The sequence below is a fragment of the Rhinoderma darwinii genome, chromosome 2 (genome assembly GCF_050947455.1).
Source record: "Rhinoderma darwinii isolate aRhiDar2 chromosome 2, aRhiDar2.hap1, whole genome shotgun sequence".
Lineage (NCBI taxonomy): Eukaryota > Metazoa > Chordata > Amphibia > Anura > Rhinodermatidae > Rhinoderma > Rhinoderma darwinii.
In genome coordinates this window covers 462353439-462373002 of record NC_134688.1, presented here as the reverse complement: position 1 = coordinate 462373002, position 19564 = coordinate 462353439, and the positions used below count along the sequence as shown (strand labels likewise).

General features: G+C 41.0%; 1 protein-coding gene across 1 annotated transcript in view; it reads left to right on the top strand.

Moving 5' to 3' along the window:
* RUNX1 (RUNX family transcription factor 1) overlaps positions 1 to 19564 on the top strand; it is a 96686-nt gene that overhangs the window by 45290 nt on the left and 31832 nt on the right. Inside the window, exon 4 of the mRNA XM_075854591.1 lies at positions 5950 to 6141. Within this exon, the coding sequence (XP_075710706.1) occupies positions 5950 to 6141 (192 nt within the window). The remainder of the gene's footprint in view (positions 1 to 5949; positions 6142 to 19564) is intronic.

The window sequence follows — 19564 nt, the reverse complement described above, 5'->3', positions numbered from 1 at the left end:
CCTTTGGAGAGAGGTTGCCCAGACCAGGTTGGTCCCATCCCCTTTGCTATTGGTTGGGACTCCACTCCCCATCTATTTTTGGCAGAAAAGAAGGTGGGGCATTGGCGCAAGGCGGGAAACACGCACGATGCCCTTTTGTCTTGAGTGGCAAAACTGGGCACCATAATGGGAGGCCTAGTTTTATCTTTCCAATGGGGCCCCGTGTCTGCTATGTAAATGCTGCCTGTGGAGGGGTAGAAGCTATGAGGGGGCAGGAGGCCGACCTAAGCGTGAACTACCCATTACCATGGGATTCATAGCGGTTGCTTGGTATGCCTGGGGTGGGATTCACCATGGGGTTTTTTGCTGAGATTGGACATTTGGAAATGGTTATCTGGTGTGATGATCGCTATGTATCATGGGCTGTAGCTTGAAAATGGTGACGTGAACAGGAACCGGAATTTATTTTCTATCATGTGAACAGCTTTCCTATCCTTGAAAAACATCTCTGCATGTCAATGACCGGCTCAGATGATAAATTATTGGGCCGTCCGCTGATTTGCAGCCAAAATCTTGATGTATCAACCCAGCCTAAGTGTTGAAAGAGCTTATTTTTACGTCATTGTTTGCCGATTGTTCTGGGCGTTGCCTTAATAGAGAATTTTTTTGTATTGTTTTAATGTTCCGCACCTATGTCTTTGTGTGTGTCTTATAAACAGTATCCAGAAGGTAGCTTTTGAGTATCCATCATGTGGGAAAATATACAGCTCCCGGAAATAAAACAAAAAGGATAAACAAAAAAGAACTTGGCAAGGTGAGAGTAAAGTAGGGCGAACCTGGTAACGCTGCCAAAGACTTGTGTGAAAAGGGGTATTGTAGGTCAAGAATAAACAAGACACCTCTTTAAACTTATTGAACTTGATACTTGTGTTTATGACTAAATATAAAAAAGAGCAACCAGGGGTACAAAGCTGCCAGAGCAGCAGAAACCTGCCCGCTAAATGAGTGAAGCTGACTCCAGGCCTCTTAGTGGGTATGACGTAAATGGATGTTGTATTTAGCTTATTGGCACCAAGCAGTAACCTACATAGAAGAGAGGGGACCCCTTAGAAAATACCCATTATGGTGCCAGTCGGCAAAAAAAGGCCTGGTGTTTGTTTCCATCTCCATACACTTTCTATCACTATTGGGCCAATTCCTCACCCCTTTGCCTGCTAACAATGCATCCCTGTACAGGTTCCTGCCACCCAGTAGCAAAAAGGATGACCCCCCCCCCCACAACCAAGGCTGGCCCTCTCTCTCGGGCCATGATCTTCCTCTATGTTATGTATGGTCTTGCCACCCAGTCAGTCAGAAATTAACTCATGAATATTTTAATAAATTGGTGTAATCTAATAATAATCCTGCAGGGCACCGCAATGGGCACCACAACCACCTCTCTAAATTGGTTATTGACAGGCTGCCGTAAACACATTTAGTATTGCATTGAGGTCATCTAAAGGAGGGACCTCATGAAAGGGACGCTCGTGACCAGAACTTGGGGGTGAAGTGTAGGAACAGCGCTAAGACTTCCAACAATCAACTTGTTCAATGCAATGCCCCAATGTCCTCCAGAGTGGAAGTAGTTTTTTACAGCAGTCAGTTGTTCTAGAGGGGGATTCTGCTCACCGAAACCTGAAAATCCTTTAAAATGCACTTGCAACCTGAAAAAGATGGACCATTTTTAGAATTTGATATTGGTAATTTTTTATTAGGTTTAGCGTTAGCAAGAATTCCAGACCATCAGGCTCTGGATTAAAGGGATTCTCTGCTGTAAACAGTCGCTACTTGTTAGAAGTGTCTCTTGACAATAATCAGATCACAAAGTGTCCTCCTGCTGGATCCCCCAGTGATCAGATCTGATCTGTGGGGAAACCTAGCAGTAAATTCTCAATTTCCCTGCAGCGCCTCCACAGGGGAAATTAAGCATTACACACTTCTCATTCAAAATGATGGCTTGTCTGTGTAATACAGGACAGGACAGGTCCTCCAGAGCGAGAGACGCTCTTTGTAACTGCTCTCCACTCTTGCCAAGAGATGAGGATCCTGAACAGAGGACCCCCATAATAGGGTATATAAAATTGGGCATTTTAAACTAGACAACCACTCTAAGTGATTTTATAATGACGAATGGCCACGTAATCGTCTGCTAATCCAGAATTGGGAATAAATGTTATGGACCATCAGGTTCTGGATTAGTACTTGTTACTACAGACTCTTGGCTTGTCTAGAAATGAGTGCGGTAATCGTCAGCTGCCTGACTTTGTATTTACGATAAAAAATAATCATCTTTTATCCATGCAAATAAACCTCCTGATGAGAGGTGGCAAAATGATATCTCCTCTGAATGCTTCAATTACCGTCCTGACAAGAATTAATATTTACAGTTCATATTAATGCAGGAGATGGCAAGGGTCTGCCAACATGCTACGCCTGCTTCACTATTAGACTCTGCCGTCCCCGCCAGATGGATGTCGGCCAGAGAGTAGTGAGCGGTTACTTACAAGTTTATACAGTCATGTGTTACTTTCATCCTGAGTTTTTATTTAATGCCTTCCATTGAACATACTGTAGATACATCATCTCATCAATGTCCTCCTCTATTCTCATACAATAAGCCTAACGCTAAATAAAGGGACTCCGCTCAGGGAATACGCCAAGGAAAGAATATTATAATATCAAATAGATTTGTGATGTGGTGTACGCAATAAATAATGTATAGAGTTGACTTTTGTTACCTAGGTATTGCAGAAGGGGACTTCCCAGCATGCACTTCCCTCGAGACTTTTAGAGTCGTCAAAAAACAAGTCTGTGTGGCATGGAGAAGCAGTCTGTTGCATAGCAGCTATAAACCCCTATGACCACTTCAGTGCATGTAGCTACATGTATTCAGATGGTGGTCACCTAGAAAGAAAGTCAGGTGGTTACTAGGCAACCTAAAATATCAGTCTGCAGAATATACTAAGCAAAGGAGGGATAGAAGAAAATAAATAAACATCACATAAGGAAATGGATGGATCAGATAGAGATGGAAGTTACTTTTGAGACAACACGCAACTTATAAATCCATTGAAACACATTGGGTGCGTTAATTATATGTCCCCCATCCCCCTATATTGATTTTTAAAAGATATTTAGAAGGACAGACATGAAGTTGATGTTGTACTAGACCGGCTCCAGTCATATATTGTCCATGGGGCCCTTGAGTCACAGTGGGCACCCTGTCTACCTCACCCTTGGCTTGACAAGCATAAAGCAGGTTATCACGGGCTCTTCAAGCCTAGTAGGCCTTGACCCATTGGTGAGGTTTTCACACATGCATGGTCATCTCTCTATTCAGGAACAGTTATTGGAGGGGTCCCGGCAAGGTATAACACCCCTGTCCTCCCCATTCCTATCATTGATTGGTTGTCAGAAACACCCGAGCAGTCGCGAAGGCAATAAGCTGAGGCCTGAGGAAACGGTGCCCCTCCATGTACTATTATTGTATTGCGGCCAGGCCCAGGGCTTACAATACCCGCTCTCAGTTGACTGGGACCATGCAGGGCTTCTTTGTATGTTTATTTTACATGACTCTGGAAGCAGAAGTAGCTGTTAATTATTGCTAAAACCATTCACCTCTGTTCCCAGGTCACCGGCAGCATGCAGCTCTAATTATCCATCCCAACACAACACGTTATTCTTCAGCAGCCCAGAGATCTGATATATTCAGAATGCAGGAAGCCGGCGGCCTGTACATACACAACCTACAATTTTCAGGTTCCTGTTATTTTACTGTTTGAGCAGCGACCTGACCCGAAAAAACAAAAAGAGCGAATTTTCTGCAGGACAGAAGTAGACATATTCTCCAGCGAGCCAAAATGTCAGTTTCTTCCAAGAAAATTGTGTTGAAACAACTTCCTTCCCCCAGTTTTAGATGAAATTTCACGTTCCTTATGGGAACAGCACGCAAAAAAAGTAGTTTATACACCCAGGAACAGTCAGCCCTTGTGAAATGAGCAAAATCTCTCATGTGAAGGAAAAAACTAGCTTATTATTGGGAGATCGTAGCCATGTTCCAAATGTAGGCAGCTCAAACGGTGACACGGTAATGAGTTTTAAAGTGGATTTCCAGCCCAAAAATAAAATTTGCCATATATTAGTCAATTGGAAGTTACAGCAGCAGACAAAGTTTGGTCATGATGTTTTATTTCCTTACAATGATATTGGCATTTTTCTGTTTTCTTGTGGCGGCCATTTTTCTAAAAGTGACAACAGGAAGTGCAGCAATATTAGTTGTCACCCATGAATTAGCTATCTTTTTATCAGCATGCTCAATCAATGACATAATGACCTCTGCGCCATCAGTTTCTAAGAAGTTAATTCTAAGGTGACAACCAATATGACTGCACTTCCTGTTGGCACAAGTTTAAAAATGGCCGCCACATCAAAATACTAAAATATCAATATCTCCCTAAGTATATAAAACATAATTACCAAACCTTGAATGTTGCTCTTACTTCTAATTTACCAATATATGGCTAATTTCATTTTCTGGGTGGAAAACCCTCTTAGGGACACACCTGACTATGTGCCCTATTAGGGTATATGGACGTAATAAAGAAAGGTATCCTGCTTGGGACCCCCTCTGTTAGCCAGAGCAGAAAGCCGATACAAAGAGCAGCTCCCGTTCTGGAGGACTTTGTGTGACCATGTTTTACATTACATTTGAATTGATTTGATTTGGGCTCCTTGTAATACCGCACTTCCCCTGCAGTGGCCGCCCACAGTTTCCCCCAGTGCTAACAGCTGATCGCCAGATGAGACAATCCTTTTAAAGGGGGAAAAAAAATCTGAATTTGAAATAGTAATTATTCATTATGGGATCCTCTATCCTTTTATGAACCCCTTCGCTGGATCAGGTCACTGTGGGGTAAATTACTGGACAAAACCAGTATAGTGACTTATATAGTCCTAGTTTTTTTTTTTTTCTATGGTAGAAAATTAGCATGAATAGCGCTCCGAGTTTCGCCTTTGCCATCGCTGACCGTAGAATGGAAGACTGACACTGAAAATAGATCATATTATCACGTGACCAACATGTAAATGGCTTGCGTGACTCAATATGTTTGCATTCAAGTCCACTGTCATGAACTGGAGAGCTAAACAGAGGCCTGGGATTTGCATGCTTGACAAGTTAAGAAGCTCAAGCAACGTATTCCTGCCAAACGGAAAAAAATAAAAAATCATAGTGCACTTTTTTTTTTTACCCAGATAAAATCATTGCAATAAAGCTGGCTCCATTTCTCAGTGCGGTGTGAAATGTGATACGGTGCCGTGTTCGCCAAAGGAACTAGCGGGAGGAAGAGAGAACAGGCCGCTCACATCTCCAGTCCCAATAAAAGTTTACACATACTTTCATTTTAGAAATTGTAGCAACTGGAAATTTTGCTTTGAAATGTAAATTTTGGGACAGCTGGAAAAAATTATCCCGCTCCATGTTGAAGAATAAAAAATAAAAAAATCTCAGGAAGGGAAAACACACAATGATATTGTGATGAGAGGTGGTCAAGGAATAGAAATGTTGAAAATGATTTGTCTTAAAGGAAATATAATACTAGAAACTGAAGTACTGACACGGTGCATAGGGGGCAGCATTAGGAAAACCGTCCTTTTTGGGGAGCACGTATATCAAATATCCCTTTAAATCATCTTCTGACATGGATAGTAACATGAGAGTAGATTTTATTGCTGGGGGTTCGGGAGCTGGGACCCTTCCAGTACTCTAATTGAAGAGACCACCATTCTTTATAGAGCGGCACAATTGATCCGTCATGGACCCATGTATCGGGGGATTTCCTCTGTGCAGATTCAGTATGACACTATATCTATACTATGTCTGTACATTTATGATTTAGTTTGAGCCATTTTTTATCTACTTCATATTAACAGGGCATCGGCAGAAATTAGATGAGCAGACTAAACCAGGTGGCTTGTCGTTTTCAGAACGGCTCAGCGAACTGGAACAGTTGCGCCGAACGGCGATGAGGGTCAGTCCGCACCATCCGACTCCCACTCCCAACCCACGATCATCTCTGAACCACTCCACAGCATTTAATCCTCAGACACAGACTCAGATACAAGGTGAGTTCACAACTGCAGTATATTTATATATATATACAGCATACTTACCAAAATTTTATTCCCAAATCACGGGTCATTTGTAAACTGAGCCCATTCCAGGGAATACCCCCAAAGCTTGCGGAAATACCCCTTTTAATACAAATTTGCATAATGTTTGCCCCTTTTTGTGGGCTGTCCTTTTAAAAATGTGGCTGTTGGCAGGTTTTTATATAGATATCCCAGAATCCTTTGGACTCCATGGATAACCAGGCAAAAACATTATTTTTAAGCGGTACAGATTTTACAGATTTTTACAGTCCAGGAAAATTAGTATAATCCCAAAAATAAAAGCACCCAAAAGTATAATTCACTGCTATTATTTTATTTTTGAGATCTATTCTGAATCAACTCTCGACTATCGAGTGCCAGATTAAGGTATATATTTTATTTTATTTATTTTAACAAAAATTGGAGGACAATTATTTATAATATTCAAAATATTTGTTGTGGTTTAAGGAATTTTTGTGTTTTGACAGTCCCTACTTGTTAGAAAGGTCCCTTGACAATAAGTTGATCACAAAGTATCCTCTTGTTGGGACCCCCAGCGATCAGCTGTTATTTTTGGGGAAGCCTGGCAGTAAGGGTTCAATTTCCCTGCAGCGCCACCACAGGGGAAAGGAAGAATTACACATTGCCTATTCAAATCAATGGGTTGTCTGTGTAATACAGGACCAGACAGGTCCTCCAGAGAGAGAGAGACACTCTTTATAACCGCTTTCCTCTCTGATCAAGAGATGAGGATCCGGAACAGGGGACACCCCTCTATTAACTCAAAATTCCCCAATATGGTTTATGGAAGTGGGTTTCCTAAACTGGACAACCCCTTTGATGAGGGAAAGCAGTTTTGTTTGATTGTTGTAATGCTGGTTTACTTTTTAGTCTGTCTGGACATCTAGGCATGTTGATTTTCGTCTGTTTTTTTTTTTGTTTTTTTTTACTACACATCTATAATCTACTAGAGAAATTCTTTCTTTAGTTAGAGCTGAAGTGCTCTGTTAGTTTACATCACTTGAGAGTCTAGTAGTGAGCTGCAGACCATCTTATCTTGATGAAGGTTTATGTTAGGTTGGGTCTTAAGGGAGTTTAACACCAGCCGATATTCGGCCGGTGCAGCGAGCACCGATCAAGGAGACATCGTTGATTGGCTCTCGTTTGCTCATGTCACACGGAGCTATGGATGGGGACGAGCGGTCGTTACTCCGATCGCTCGTCCCCATCCATTACTATCATGTCGGCAGCGCGACCCTGTTTACACACCGAGATGTGCTGCCGACAACGATAATATTTTACTCTTTTAAAACAATACGACCAACATATGTTCAAGGCAATTCTATGAACGCTCGTCTGCACGATAATCGGCCAGTGTAAAACCCCCTTTATTTGAAAGGGTTATCTGGGATTTAAAAAAAATGTGGCTACTTTTTTTCCCCCAAGAACAGAGCCAGTTTTGTCAATGAGTTGTGTCTGCTATTGACTGGGGACGGAGCTACACTACTAGATGAAGGCCATGACCAAGAGTGGCACTGTTTTTGAAAATAGAAAAATTACCCTTTTTTAATCTCAGACAACCCTTTAAAAAAAACTAATGCAAAGAAAAAGTGGAGGCATTTCCCATAACCTCTGACAGCCAAATTCCTGCTATAAGTGACTGGCTGACCTGGACAATCCCTCAACTTTTTGTTTGCACTAGTTTTAATAAATGAGATTTCGGCAAATAATGAGCAGGTTGCTCGTCATTCGTTGAAAGGCCCTTTACATGGGCCGATGTAAACTGTATGAGGATGGTTAATTAGTTAGAAAGACTTAGGGGGCAGATGGAAGTATGAAAGCATGATCAGACTACACAGGGTTTGTTTGTAGTCTGTTACCATAGAGATGCATAGGTCTGTATAGGAGCTGTAGAACTAAAACGCTAGGATACACTAGAGAGCGCCGTAATAAGAATACAACGGACGCTTTTGGTTGTACCTCAAAAACTCCATTTGGGGCACCGTTTATCTGGTGCAATCTCCTTGTAAAGAACATTTTAGAGGTTTTTATAAATCAGTGACCTAAAGTATATCTCTATTTGCTATGCAGTTAAAGGGGTATTCCCATTTATGACATTTATGGCAAATCCAAAGGATATGCCATAAATGTCCGATAGCTACGTGTGCCACCACTAGGACCCGCACCTATCTCTAGCTGCACCTTGACCCCCGTTCATCCTTCTGCCGCTGTTGCTTGGCTCCATCCACTGCGGATATGCCATAAATGTCCGACATGGGAATACCTCTTTAAATTCAACCTATTACACTATCCGTCTCTCTAAGAATCACAGGGGGGATATCTCTTGTGTAAAATAGTTTTACGTCATTCGATAAGCTCCACACCATTTGAGAATTATTTCTTGAGAATCTACCTTAGAACTGTTATTTTATAGTTTTTTTTATTGCGTAGATACGTTTTACAATAAAATTTTCAACTTTTAAAAATGTATTAAAACACCACCAAAGTCATTGCCATAAATATTCAGACATAAGACATTCTGGAAACATTGAAGCAGTTCTGCGTGTCGTGCAGAACCGTAGAATGAGCACTTAAAATGTTTGCAACGCTCTTTAAAATCTGATACAGGAGGATTGAAGTCCCTGGACGCAGGGCTAAAGAGACAACAGGTGACAAGTCCCACACGCAGACACACATGTCAGACACAGGCCTCATACGTATCCCATAGAAATCTCAGGAGATTAGGTTTATTAACGGCTGAGACCATTTATTTGCCGGTTTTTGATTGTATTTATTTTTATTTTTTTTAGTCATTTATTATTTGTTGAATATGTATTGCTAAAAATTTTCCTAATGACATGATATCAAATTTGGCTTCTACTACGCGTTTCGATCTGAACCTTTTTCGTATCAATTTTGAATCCTATTTAGTCCATAGTGGGGCAGTATGACAGTGTGAAATTAATTATTGTACGGTCTCGAAAAGTAATAACTAATGTTCTGAGCCAGAAAAGTTGTGGTAGTTGTCACTACCCTTCCCCCACTCTTCTACGCAGCTGATACCGAGGTACAACGCAGTTCTGCAGTACTCACTCTCGAATTCAAGACACATCTAAAGTTTACATCCCATTGAAAGGACGAAAAAAATAAACACAATAAACATTATATTTAGATAAAATTGCAGGAGGGTGCACAAAATTGGGTAGAAGTTAACAGAAGGTTTAAAAAAAGAAAAAATAAAGAAAAAAATAATAATATATATATATATATATATATACATTGTTTTCCAAATAGAAAATGTATTTAAAAATAAGTTTAGTTTAAAGAAGAAAATACAAAAATAATAATAAATCATTAAAAAAAATTAGATAATAAATGATATACCATTACTTATTATATAATTATATATTTTGAATATTTTATTTTACATGTAAAATGGACATAATAAGCCATAACAGTCCAAAATAAATAACTAAATTAGCGTGACGTAAAACAAGTTTCCTGAAAGCCAAAAAAACATACAGGCCTCTTGTGTGTGCTATTTTTCCCTTGCCACGGTCGGCCGGGATCACAGCTGTTTTTCAGGGATCTTGTGTTAAAAGAAGTTCGCTAAGAATGCAATGCAGCAAGTGGTATGCACTAAAATAATATAGATGTGCGTGCGAGGACACTTTCACTACCGCTTGGAAGGATTTGGGAGAAACAGATGGAAAGCAGAATTGTATATTTGCTACAAATATTGTGCAAAAGACCACAAAATAGGAATTATTACTTGTGGGCCAGAAGAAGAAGAAGTTGTTAAATGAATATAAAGCCTAAAATATATGTTTTAAATCGAGCTTCGTGCCATTGACAAACTCAAAGCCACATTCTTAGGTACAATTCAGATTTAATCCTAAGGCCTAGTTCACATGGAGTATTTTGCAGATAGAGAAAAAATGTGCCTCAAATTCCTTCAGGAATTTTGAGGCAGATTTTGACCTGCCTGCGCTTTTGTCCACGGTTTTTGCTGCATTTTTCGCCCTCAGCCACAGCCAAAAGTCACAGTGTGAACTGGGCCTAAGGAGCATTTCGTCCTAAACTCAAGAAAACAGAAAATAACCTGCGGTGTGGTTTTTTAATCCGCATCATGTCATTTGTATTTGCGTAATCGCTGCTTTTTTGTTTTGGCTTTTTCCCATTGAATTCAATGGGGAGGTAAAAACCGCAACAAATAGCAGATGTTACGATTTTTGCGCCGGAAAAGCTGCGATTCCGGCACAAAAATGTAAACTCATAAAAAAAAAATCTTATACTTACCCAGAATTCTGTGCTTCCTCGCCTAGGCCGGCCTCCTGGGTTGACGTTTTATCCCATGTGACCGCTGCAGGTCGGTCTGCAGGACCTCAGATCATATGTATGCACAATTTTTTTTTCCCTTCTGTTTTCTGCAGCGGACATTCCGACATTTGGTACAGTTTTTCAGACGGAACTACCTGCGGCCGCCAGGGCGGCTACGCTGTGTACCTTTACGTAGCGTATCCACCCTGTGTGACCTTACCCTAAGGTCGGGTTCCCACGTAGCATAAACGCTACGGAATTTCCGCAATAAAATTCTGTTCGGGTTTTCCCCCATTGAATTCAATGGGGATGCAAAACTCGCAACAGAATGCCAAGTTTTGTGGCGTATTCAGATAGATTACGCTGCAAAAATCGCAACTCCGGAAAAATAAAAAAAATCATATTTACCCAGAACGCCCTCCTTCTTCCTGCGGTCGGGCCTCCTGGGATGACGTTGCATCCCATGTGACCGCTGCAGCCAATCACAGGCTGCAGCGTCACGTGGCCTGCAATGTCATCCAGGGAGGCCGGAGCGGGCGTCAGAGGAGGGAGAGGCTAAGTATGAACGGCTTTCTTCCGCAGCTGATATTCCATTCGGATATTCCATTCGAAACACCGCCCCACAATGTGGTGCGATTTTTCAGACGGAATGTACTGCAGGATCTATGTCGGAAATGCTGCGTGATTTTTACGCATCGTAGCTGTCCCGTGGGAACCCGGCTTTACAGTTTTGCTAGGTTCACACAAATGTGGGGAGACTCGTTTTTCACGTCCGAGGTGCCCCAGTGCACGACCGTGGTTTCCACGGTCCGTGCATGGCCCAAGAGACTAGACCGCAGAAAGAACGGACATGTCTTATTACGGCCAGGCTCATAGAAAATAATGGACGTGGCCATGTGCACGGCCCGCGATTTGCGGGTGATACTCCGTGGCCGGCCGGCCGACCCAAAAATCACGGCCGTGCACATGGCTACGGTCGTGTGCATAAGGCCAAAAACAAAACATATTTGGTATTGCTGTGCCCATTAAAGCCAGAACTATTACAATATAACATTATTTAACCCGCAAGGTGTACGCAGTAAAAAAATAAAGACGCCAGAATTTGGCTTTGGCCGTTTCTACATTTCTCTTCAGCGACCAGAAATATATGGCCAGCGGCAACTTCTACCGCCAGTCCGGCTGCATTTTAAAAAGGGGTATTCTTGATATGATGTGCCATTCGGGAGCGTTAAAAAGATGGGTGACAACCCTTAAGTGATCGGTAATGGTGGCCATATTGGTTGTTTCCAAGCTAGCCCAGAAGTATGACAGCCAATCAGATGAGAGCATGTGCTTCCTTATGGGGAGGGTAATTTTGCAGCCACTAGCTTGGTGATATTATGGCATCTGATAGGGATTTGTCTTGGCATCAGATTTTCTTTTATACATTTTGCATGTGGGCACAGGAAGGGCTATAAAACGTTCTCATGAAATTTTTACAATATTCTGCGCACGTATGTACTCCGCACACAACAGTGAAAGTACACCTGTTAATATGAAACATCTAACCAAACAAGCACGGGGACAAAAGAAGAAACACCACATCAAATAGTCGTGAGGTTGAAAGATTACCCTCTCTGTAGACTCAGGCTACAAAGCCGTTTCTACGGGAGGCTCGCTCTTTAGGCATGCAAAACCATGCAAAGTGATATTCCTGTTCTGTGGAGCGCGCTTTTGTAGTCTCCCAGGTGCAACAAGGTTTTTCTTTTGCCTGACAGAAAGAATTCCTGCGACTAATCTTCTAAAAACGTCCTTATTCTGAAATCTCAGCAAGTCCAGAGAGGCCCCTCAAAAGTTTAAGGCCCTGTTCACACATTGCAGTTGCAGACATTTTTATTAAAAAAAAAATGTTAAGTTACAATCCGTCAGAGCATGTGGTGCCCGAAACGCGCTTTATAATTGTTTCACTTTTAGTCTCCCCAAACACTGACAGCTCTGACTTTTTTTCTTCAAAAAGTGGCTTTTCCAGGCGACGGCGATATTGGGACTTATGTATCATCTCAGTTACCCATAAAAATAGCATAAAACAGGCTGGATGTACCCTAGGGGTATGTTCACACGCAGTGTTTTCGGGTGTTTTTTCGGGGGTGTAAACGACCCTGAAAAAACGGAAGTAGAACTCCTCCAAACATCTGCCCATTGATTTCAATTGGAAAAACCTTGTTTCGTTCAGACGGGGGGTTTTTTTACGCGGCCTTTTGAAAAAACACCCCGTAAATAGAAGTGCATGTCCCTTCTTGAGCCGTTTTTTCAGCCGTTTTTCATTGAGTCAATAGAAAAACAGCTCCAAAAACGGCATAAAAAAAACGTTTGATGCTTTAAAAATGGCTGAAAATCAGAGGCTGTTTTCCCTTGAAAACAGCTCCGTATGTTACAGCCGTTTTTACTTTAGTGTGTGAACATACTCTTAGGCTTCTCCCTCGGTTCTAAGTAGGGGAAATTCTGCAACATAGGGTCCTGTGGAAGCTCCCAAACAAAACGTTGTGGCCCACAGATTTATTTTTGGAACGTCGGTCAATAGCAAACCAAAACCAAGCTATTGTTAAATGGTGAACGGTACAACAATATACAACATAGTGAAAGATTACAAACAGTAAGACAATTAGTTTATTGGTCAATTACGCTGCATCGAAGAAAAAGCAGATTACTGTGCCCAAATAGCACCATACTGTGCCCAACATTTCCATTCTCTGATCAATAAACAACTTCTTACATAACTCTCTATTATGTCCAAATAGCAGCACCATACTGTGCCCAAAAATAGCAGCATACTGTGCCCAAATACCATTTCTATTCTATACCCAAAAATTGTACTATACTATGCCCAAATAACAACTCCATACTGTGCCCAAAAATAGCACTATACTATCCCCAAATGACAACTCCAAACATAACTCTCTACTATATCAAACTAATAGCATGATACTGTGCCAAATATTGCACCATACTGTGCCCAAATAACAGTTCCATTCTCAGCCCAAATGACAACCCCATACTTTACCCAAATAACTCTATATTATGCCCAAATGACAACTCCATACTGTACCCAAATAACTCTATATTATGCCCAAATGACAACTCCATACTGTACCCAAATAACTCTATACTGTACCCAAATAACTCTATACTATGCCCAAATTACACCACTATTCTGTGCCCAAAAAATGCACTATACCGTGCCCAAATAACAGCACCATACATTACTCTCGACTATGTCTAAATAACAGCATGATACTGTGCCCAAATAACAGTGCCATTCTGTACCCAAAAATTGCACTATACTATACCCAAATAACAACTCCATACATAACTCTCTACTAGCAGGATAATGTGCCCAAATAACAGCTTCATTCTCTACCCAAATTACAACTCCATACCGTAACCAAACAACTTTATACTATGCCAAAAATATAGCACCATACTGTGCCCCAAATAGCACTGTATAATATGCCCAAATAATAAAGCTGCTATGTTCCCAAATAATAACCTCATACTACAAACAGGGTCACAACTCTGCTGGTGCAACAAGAACAGTCGACCCCTGCTGTGAATCATACCAAGGGGGTGATGGATGCCCCTGGATGGTGGTGGGTATTTGCCTCTTTTACCCCCCCCCCCCCTTCTACCCTGTGAAGATTATTTTAATATCGCTTTCTGATCATGATTTACCCCCTTCACTGGTTACTACTGTTACATTACATGGATATGTGACATGTCTCTACAAGCATATTGTCTAACAAAGCAGACAGAATATTAGCACATGGGGGGTAATGCAGCTAATAAAGACACATTGGGCATTGTTTTGTGAAGTTTGGCCAGTATAAAAGGGGATTTCCATATTTGGCAAAGCAAGAATATTTAGGGGGAAACCCCATGTTGCTCTTCGGCTGCGGTTCAGACAGCCATTGTGCTCATTCTATGTAACTATATAACAACTTTTTATTGAAAGCAGACATTTGTTTTTACTTTTTTTTTTACTAGTCTTTGTAACTTTTTGGATGAAAGGTGTAATGTTTTTAGTGTTATGTAGTTGATGTTCTACATTCAATTCACTGCTGCAAACAGGCACTTGCTTTATGGCCAGAGAATGATGACTAAGACATGGACTTGGATAAGCAGAATTGCCAAGAGTAATGTCTCCCAAAAATGCATGGACATTACTAATAGGTTTCTGTTGACAAATTGCACGGATTTCAACCCTGGAATGTCAGAAAGATGCAAGGACACGCCAGGTTGTTGTTTTTTTTTCACCTTTTTGACGCTTTATTTTCTCTAGAGATAAGCGTTGCCAAAATAAAAAGGCAGCCACTTATCCCCCTCTATTGAAACAACAGGCCATTTGTCCACTGCCGAAACTTCCAAGCGCATGCAGATACCGTGTGTGGGCTCATAAAATTCCACAGGTGTCTGTTTTTTCCAAGGAACTGCACCTTTCTTGTCCATAACTGTGTCCGGTATTGTAGCTCATCTCCAGTCCGATGACTAGAGTTGCAATACTAGACACAGCCTGTGGATAAAAATGGCGCTATTTCTGAACTCTGAAAATAAAATTTAAAGAGGAAATGTCACCTTTCCTAACATGTCAGTTTTAGTAAATAATTGAATCCCCATAAGACAACAATTCATCTTTTCTTAGAACTCTCCATTGTACCGTTCCTCTGTTATTCTTCCTAGAAATGTATGAATAAATTAACAACTGGGTGTTACCAATTGGGGGTTTGTCCCTACACAGTGTGAGAATGTCCACTCAGCGCTGACAGAGTGAGACTGTGTAGGGACACGCCCCTTTGTCAAGGGGAATGGTAACACCCAGTTGTCAATTTATTCATGAAATTCTAGGAGGAATAACAGAGGAATGGCGCAATGCAGAGTTCTAAGAAAATATGATCCAGAATTTTTATTTAATGGGGAATACAATTATTCACTAAGACGGACATGTCAGGAGAGGTGACAAATCCTTTTTAACCTTTCGCAAGTGCTGCATCTGACAAAGGGCTGTGGGCCCCTTCTGGAAACGGAGACAGCCCCTAACGAATGTCTACGACCAGCTTTGCGTCCTGCCTATATATATACATACCTCTCTTTCTCTCTGTATATATCAATAAGTGTATGTGTGTGTATATATATATATATATATATATATATATATATATATATATATATATATATATATATATACATGTGTGTGTATCTCATTAACCTGTTAGCTGAGCTCTGTAGGAACCTCATGGGAAATTCTCTGTCGGAACAATTATGTTTCGCCGTTAAGATCGTTGAAAATAAATACGCGTCCTGTCTGTTTAAATTAAAACTGAGGTAAGTTTTGTAAAACAAAATATGAGACGCAATTATTTATGCTTATTTTATAGTGCCAAGGTTCCAGTTGAATGTAAGCATATAGCCAGATTTGGGGCAACCGGAGAGAACAACATCAATCTCTCACACAAAAGTGTATTCACACGCGGAATGCTCTAGGGTGAGCAAAACAATGGCGTGTTTATCAGACTGCTGGCAAGCACGCCTTCAGGTAACATGTCTGTACAGCCACGCAGGCTCTTTGAACACAATAGAGAGTGGCTCGATCCCAAACCTTCACAATATGACTCCTTTATGTGGTCACACAGCCATATTGACTAAGGAGATGACACTACTACTACAACTACTACTACTACTACGACTACCACTACTACTACTACTACTACTACTACTACGACTACTACTACCACTATCACTACCACTACTACTACTACTACTACTACTACTACTACTACCACTATCACTACGACTACTACTACTACAACTACTACTACTACTACGACTACCACTACTACTACTACCACTACTACCACTACTACTACCACTACTACCACCACTACTACTACTACTACTACTACGACTACTACTACCACTATCACTACCACTACTACTACTACTACTACTACTACTACTACCACTATCACTACCACTACTACTACTACGACTACTACGCCCACTACTACTACTACCACTACTACTACCACTACTACTACCACTATCACTACCACTACTACTACTACTACTACTACTACTACTACCACTATCACTACCACTACTACAACTACGACTACTACGACCACTACTACTACTACGACTACTACTACCACTATCACTACCACTACTACTACTACTACTACTACTACTACCACTATCACTACCACTACTACTACTACGACTACTACGACCACTACTACTACTACCACTACTACTACTACTACTACTGCCACTACTACCACTACTACTACCACTACTACCACCACTACTACTACTACTACTACTACTACTACTACTACTACGACTACTATGACTACTACGACTACCACTATTACTACTACTACCACTACTACTACTACTACTACTACTACTACTACTACTACTACTACTACGACTACTACAACCACTACTACTACTACTACTACCAGCACTACTACTACTACCACTACTACTACTACCACTACCACTACCACCACTACTACTACTACTACTACGACTACTACTACTACTACTACGACTACTACGACTACCACTACCACCACTACTACTACTACTACTACTACTACTACTACTACTACTACGACTACTACGACTACCACCACTACCACCACTACTACTACTACTACTACTACTACTACTACTACTACTACGACTACTACCACTACCACCACTACTACTACTACTACTACTACCACTACTACTACCAGCACTACTACTACTACTACCACTACCACCACTACTACTACTACCACTACTACTACTACCACTACCACCACTACTACTACTACTACTACTACTACTACTACGACTACTACGACTACTACTACTACTACGACTACTACGACTACCACCACTACCACCACTACTACTACTACCACTACTACTACCACCACTACTACTACTACTACTACTACCACTACTACTACCACCACTACTACTACTACTACTACCACTACCACCACCACTACTACTACCACTACTAATACTACCACTACCACCACTACTACGACTACTACGACTACTACTACTACTACTACCACTACCACCACTACCACCACTACTTCTACTACGACTACTACTACCAGCGTCTATGGTAACCAATGAAAACATTCACCTCTGAGGCCTTACTACTGAGGACATTTTTAAAAACTAGTGGCGTTGTCCATAGCAACCAATCAGATTCCAGCTTTCTTTTTACCTGGAAAATTGAAAACAGGGATTTGATTGGTTTTGCACTAGTTTTGATGTTTTTCTGTGGCGGTGCATGGGACTGAAGAGTCTGTCTTCTGTATTTGTTAGGGCGTCTAGTTTGGGGTCTGGTCTTTATTGGGGTGTGTGGTCTGGGTCTGTATATATATATATATATATATATATATATATATTTATTGGGTCTGGTGTCTGTATTTAGAGGGGAACTGGTATTTATTTAATTTGGAGGTACGTATTTGTTTAGGGGGTCTGTATTTCTTCAGGGAGTCCGGTCTGGAGTCTGTATTAGTTTAAGGGTCTGGGGTCTGTATTTATCTATGGGGTCTGGTCTGGGGTCAAATTTAGATAGGGTTTTTTTTTTTGGGGTCTTTATTTATTTAGGGGGTCTGTATTTTTTTAGGGTCTGGTGTGAGCTCTGTATTAGTTTATGGGGTCTGGTGTCTGTATTCATGTGGTCCGCTTTCAGCAATTAAATGTTATTTTTTGTATAATTAAAAGTTACCTCATTTTACAATATACTTCCTGTATTAATTCTTCAAGATCTCTGCTTGTTGTCATTCAGTAGGAACATTCATTGTTTACTTCTAGTGGATAAAATGCTGTCCATGGTCATGGGATGGACACACAGGTGCCGGGCTCGTTACAGTATGTGTATCAGAGCTGTGTCTGCTTACGAGCCCAGCGCCTGTGTGTCCATCACATGACCATGGACAGAATTACTATTCACTGGAAGTAAACAATGAATGTTCCTACTGAATAACAACAAGCAGAGATCTTGAAAAACCTGAGGAGTTAATACAGAAAGTATATTAGAAAATTTATATCACTTTTAATTATGCCTAAAATTACATTCATTTACTAAAAACTGGACAACCCCTTTAAGGGGATCTGTGTTTATGTAGAGGGTCTGGTTTGGGTTCTGTTTTTGTTTAGGGGTACGGTTTGTATTCATTTTGAGGTGTGATGAAGGCTGACATACGCAATACTTGTTATTCAAATGCCTCAGGTTGGGAGTGGTGTCCTTTGTAAATAGTCGGGTCATATGTTAAAAAATTTGCACGCCGCTCTTCGCTTAATACTTTGTTTCTCGGAACCTCCCTGATGTCACTTCTCAAAAGTTGTCAAATGTGCAGGTATATTTTCCTTTAAAAAAAAATAAATGGCCGATACATCGTCGTGTTAAAAATTATCCTTGAGTCATCCTGATCTCTAAAATCTTACTTTTTAGTTAGATATGATTTTGGAAAAGCTGGATGGCCCCCAATATTACCACCGTCACAACTTCCATAGGGATTAGCGACCTTCTACTAGGGGCATATCACTGCATAACTTGGTAAATTTGCCATTCAGGAGTCTTGGCAAGCTGAGTGACAACCCATGTGGAGCTGTAATGGCCGCCATATTGGTTTTGACCCAGAACGGCTCAAGACGACTTATAGTTACAGGTGATTTTTCGATGTTCGGTGGAATTGTAATTTAAGCAATAGTGCCCCTCTAGCGTGATAACAGCCTTACCCATCTATCACATAAGGGTGTTTATTCTAATCTGCGCTAGACCATATGGCACCTTAAAAAAGCAGAAATGCACTTTATGACTTAACACCACTTAGCAAGTATGGCACACAGCCGTTCCAAGGCTTAACAAGTGCAAACCACATACGTTTAAGCTTAGCCAAGTTTAGCCAAGTCATTTTCTCTTGGCTGGCGACGCTGAAGACTTTGTGCAGATGTAATGGATTACAAATATAGGACTGATTTATTCGCTACTTTTTGTTTCGCACGGCGAGCGGCGTTTTAA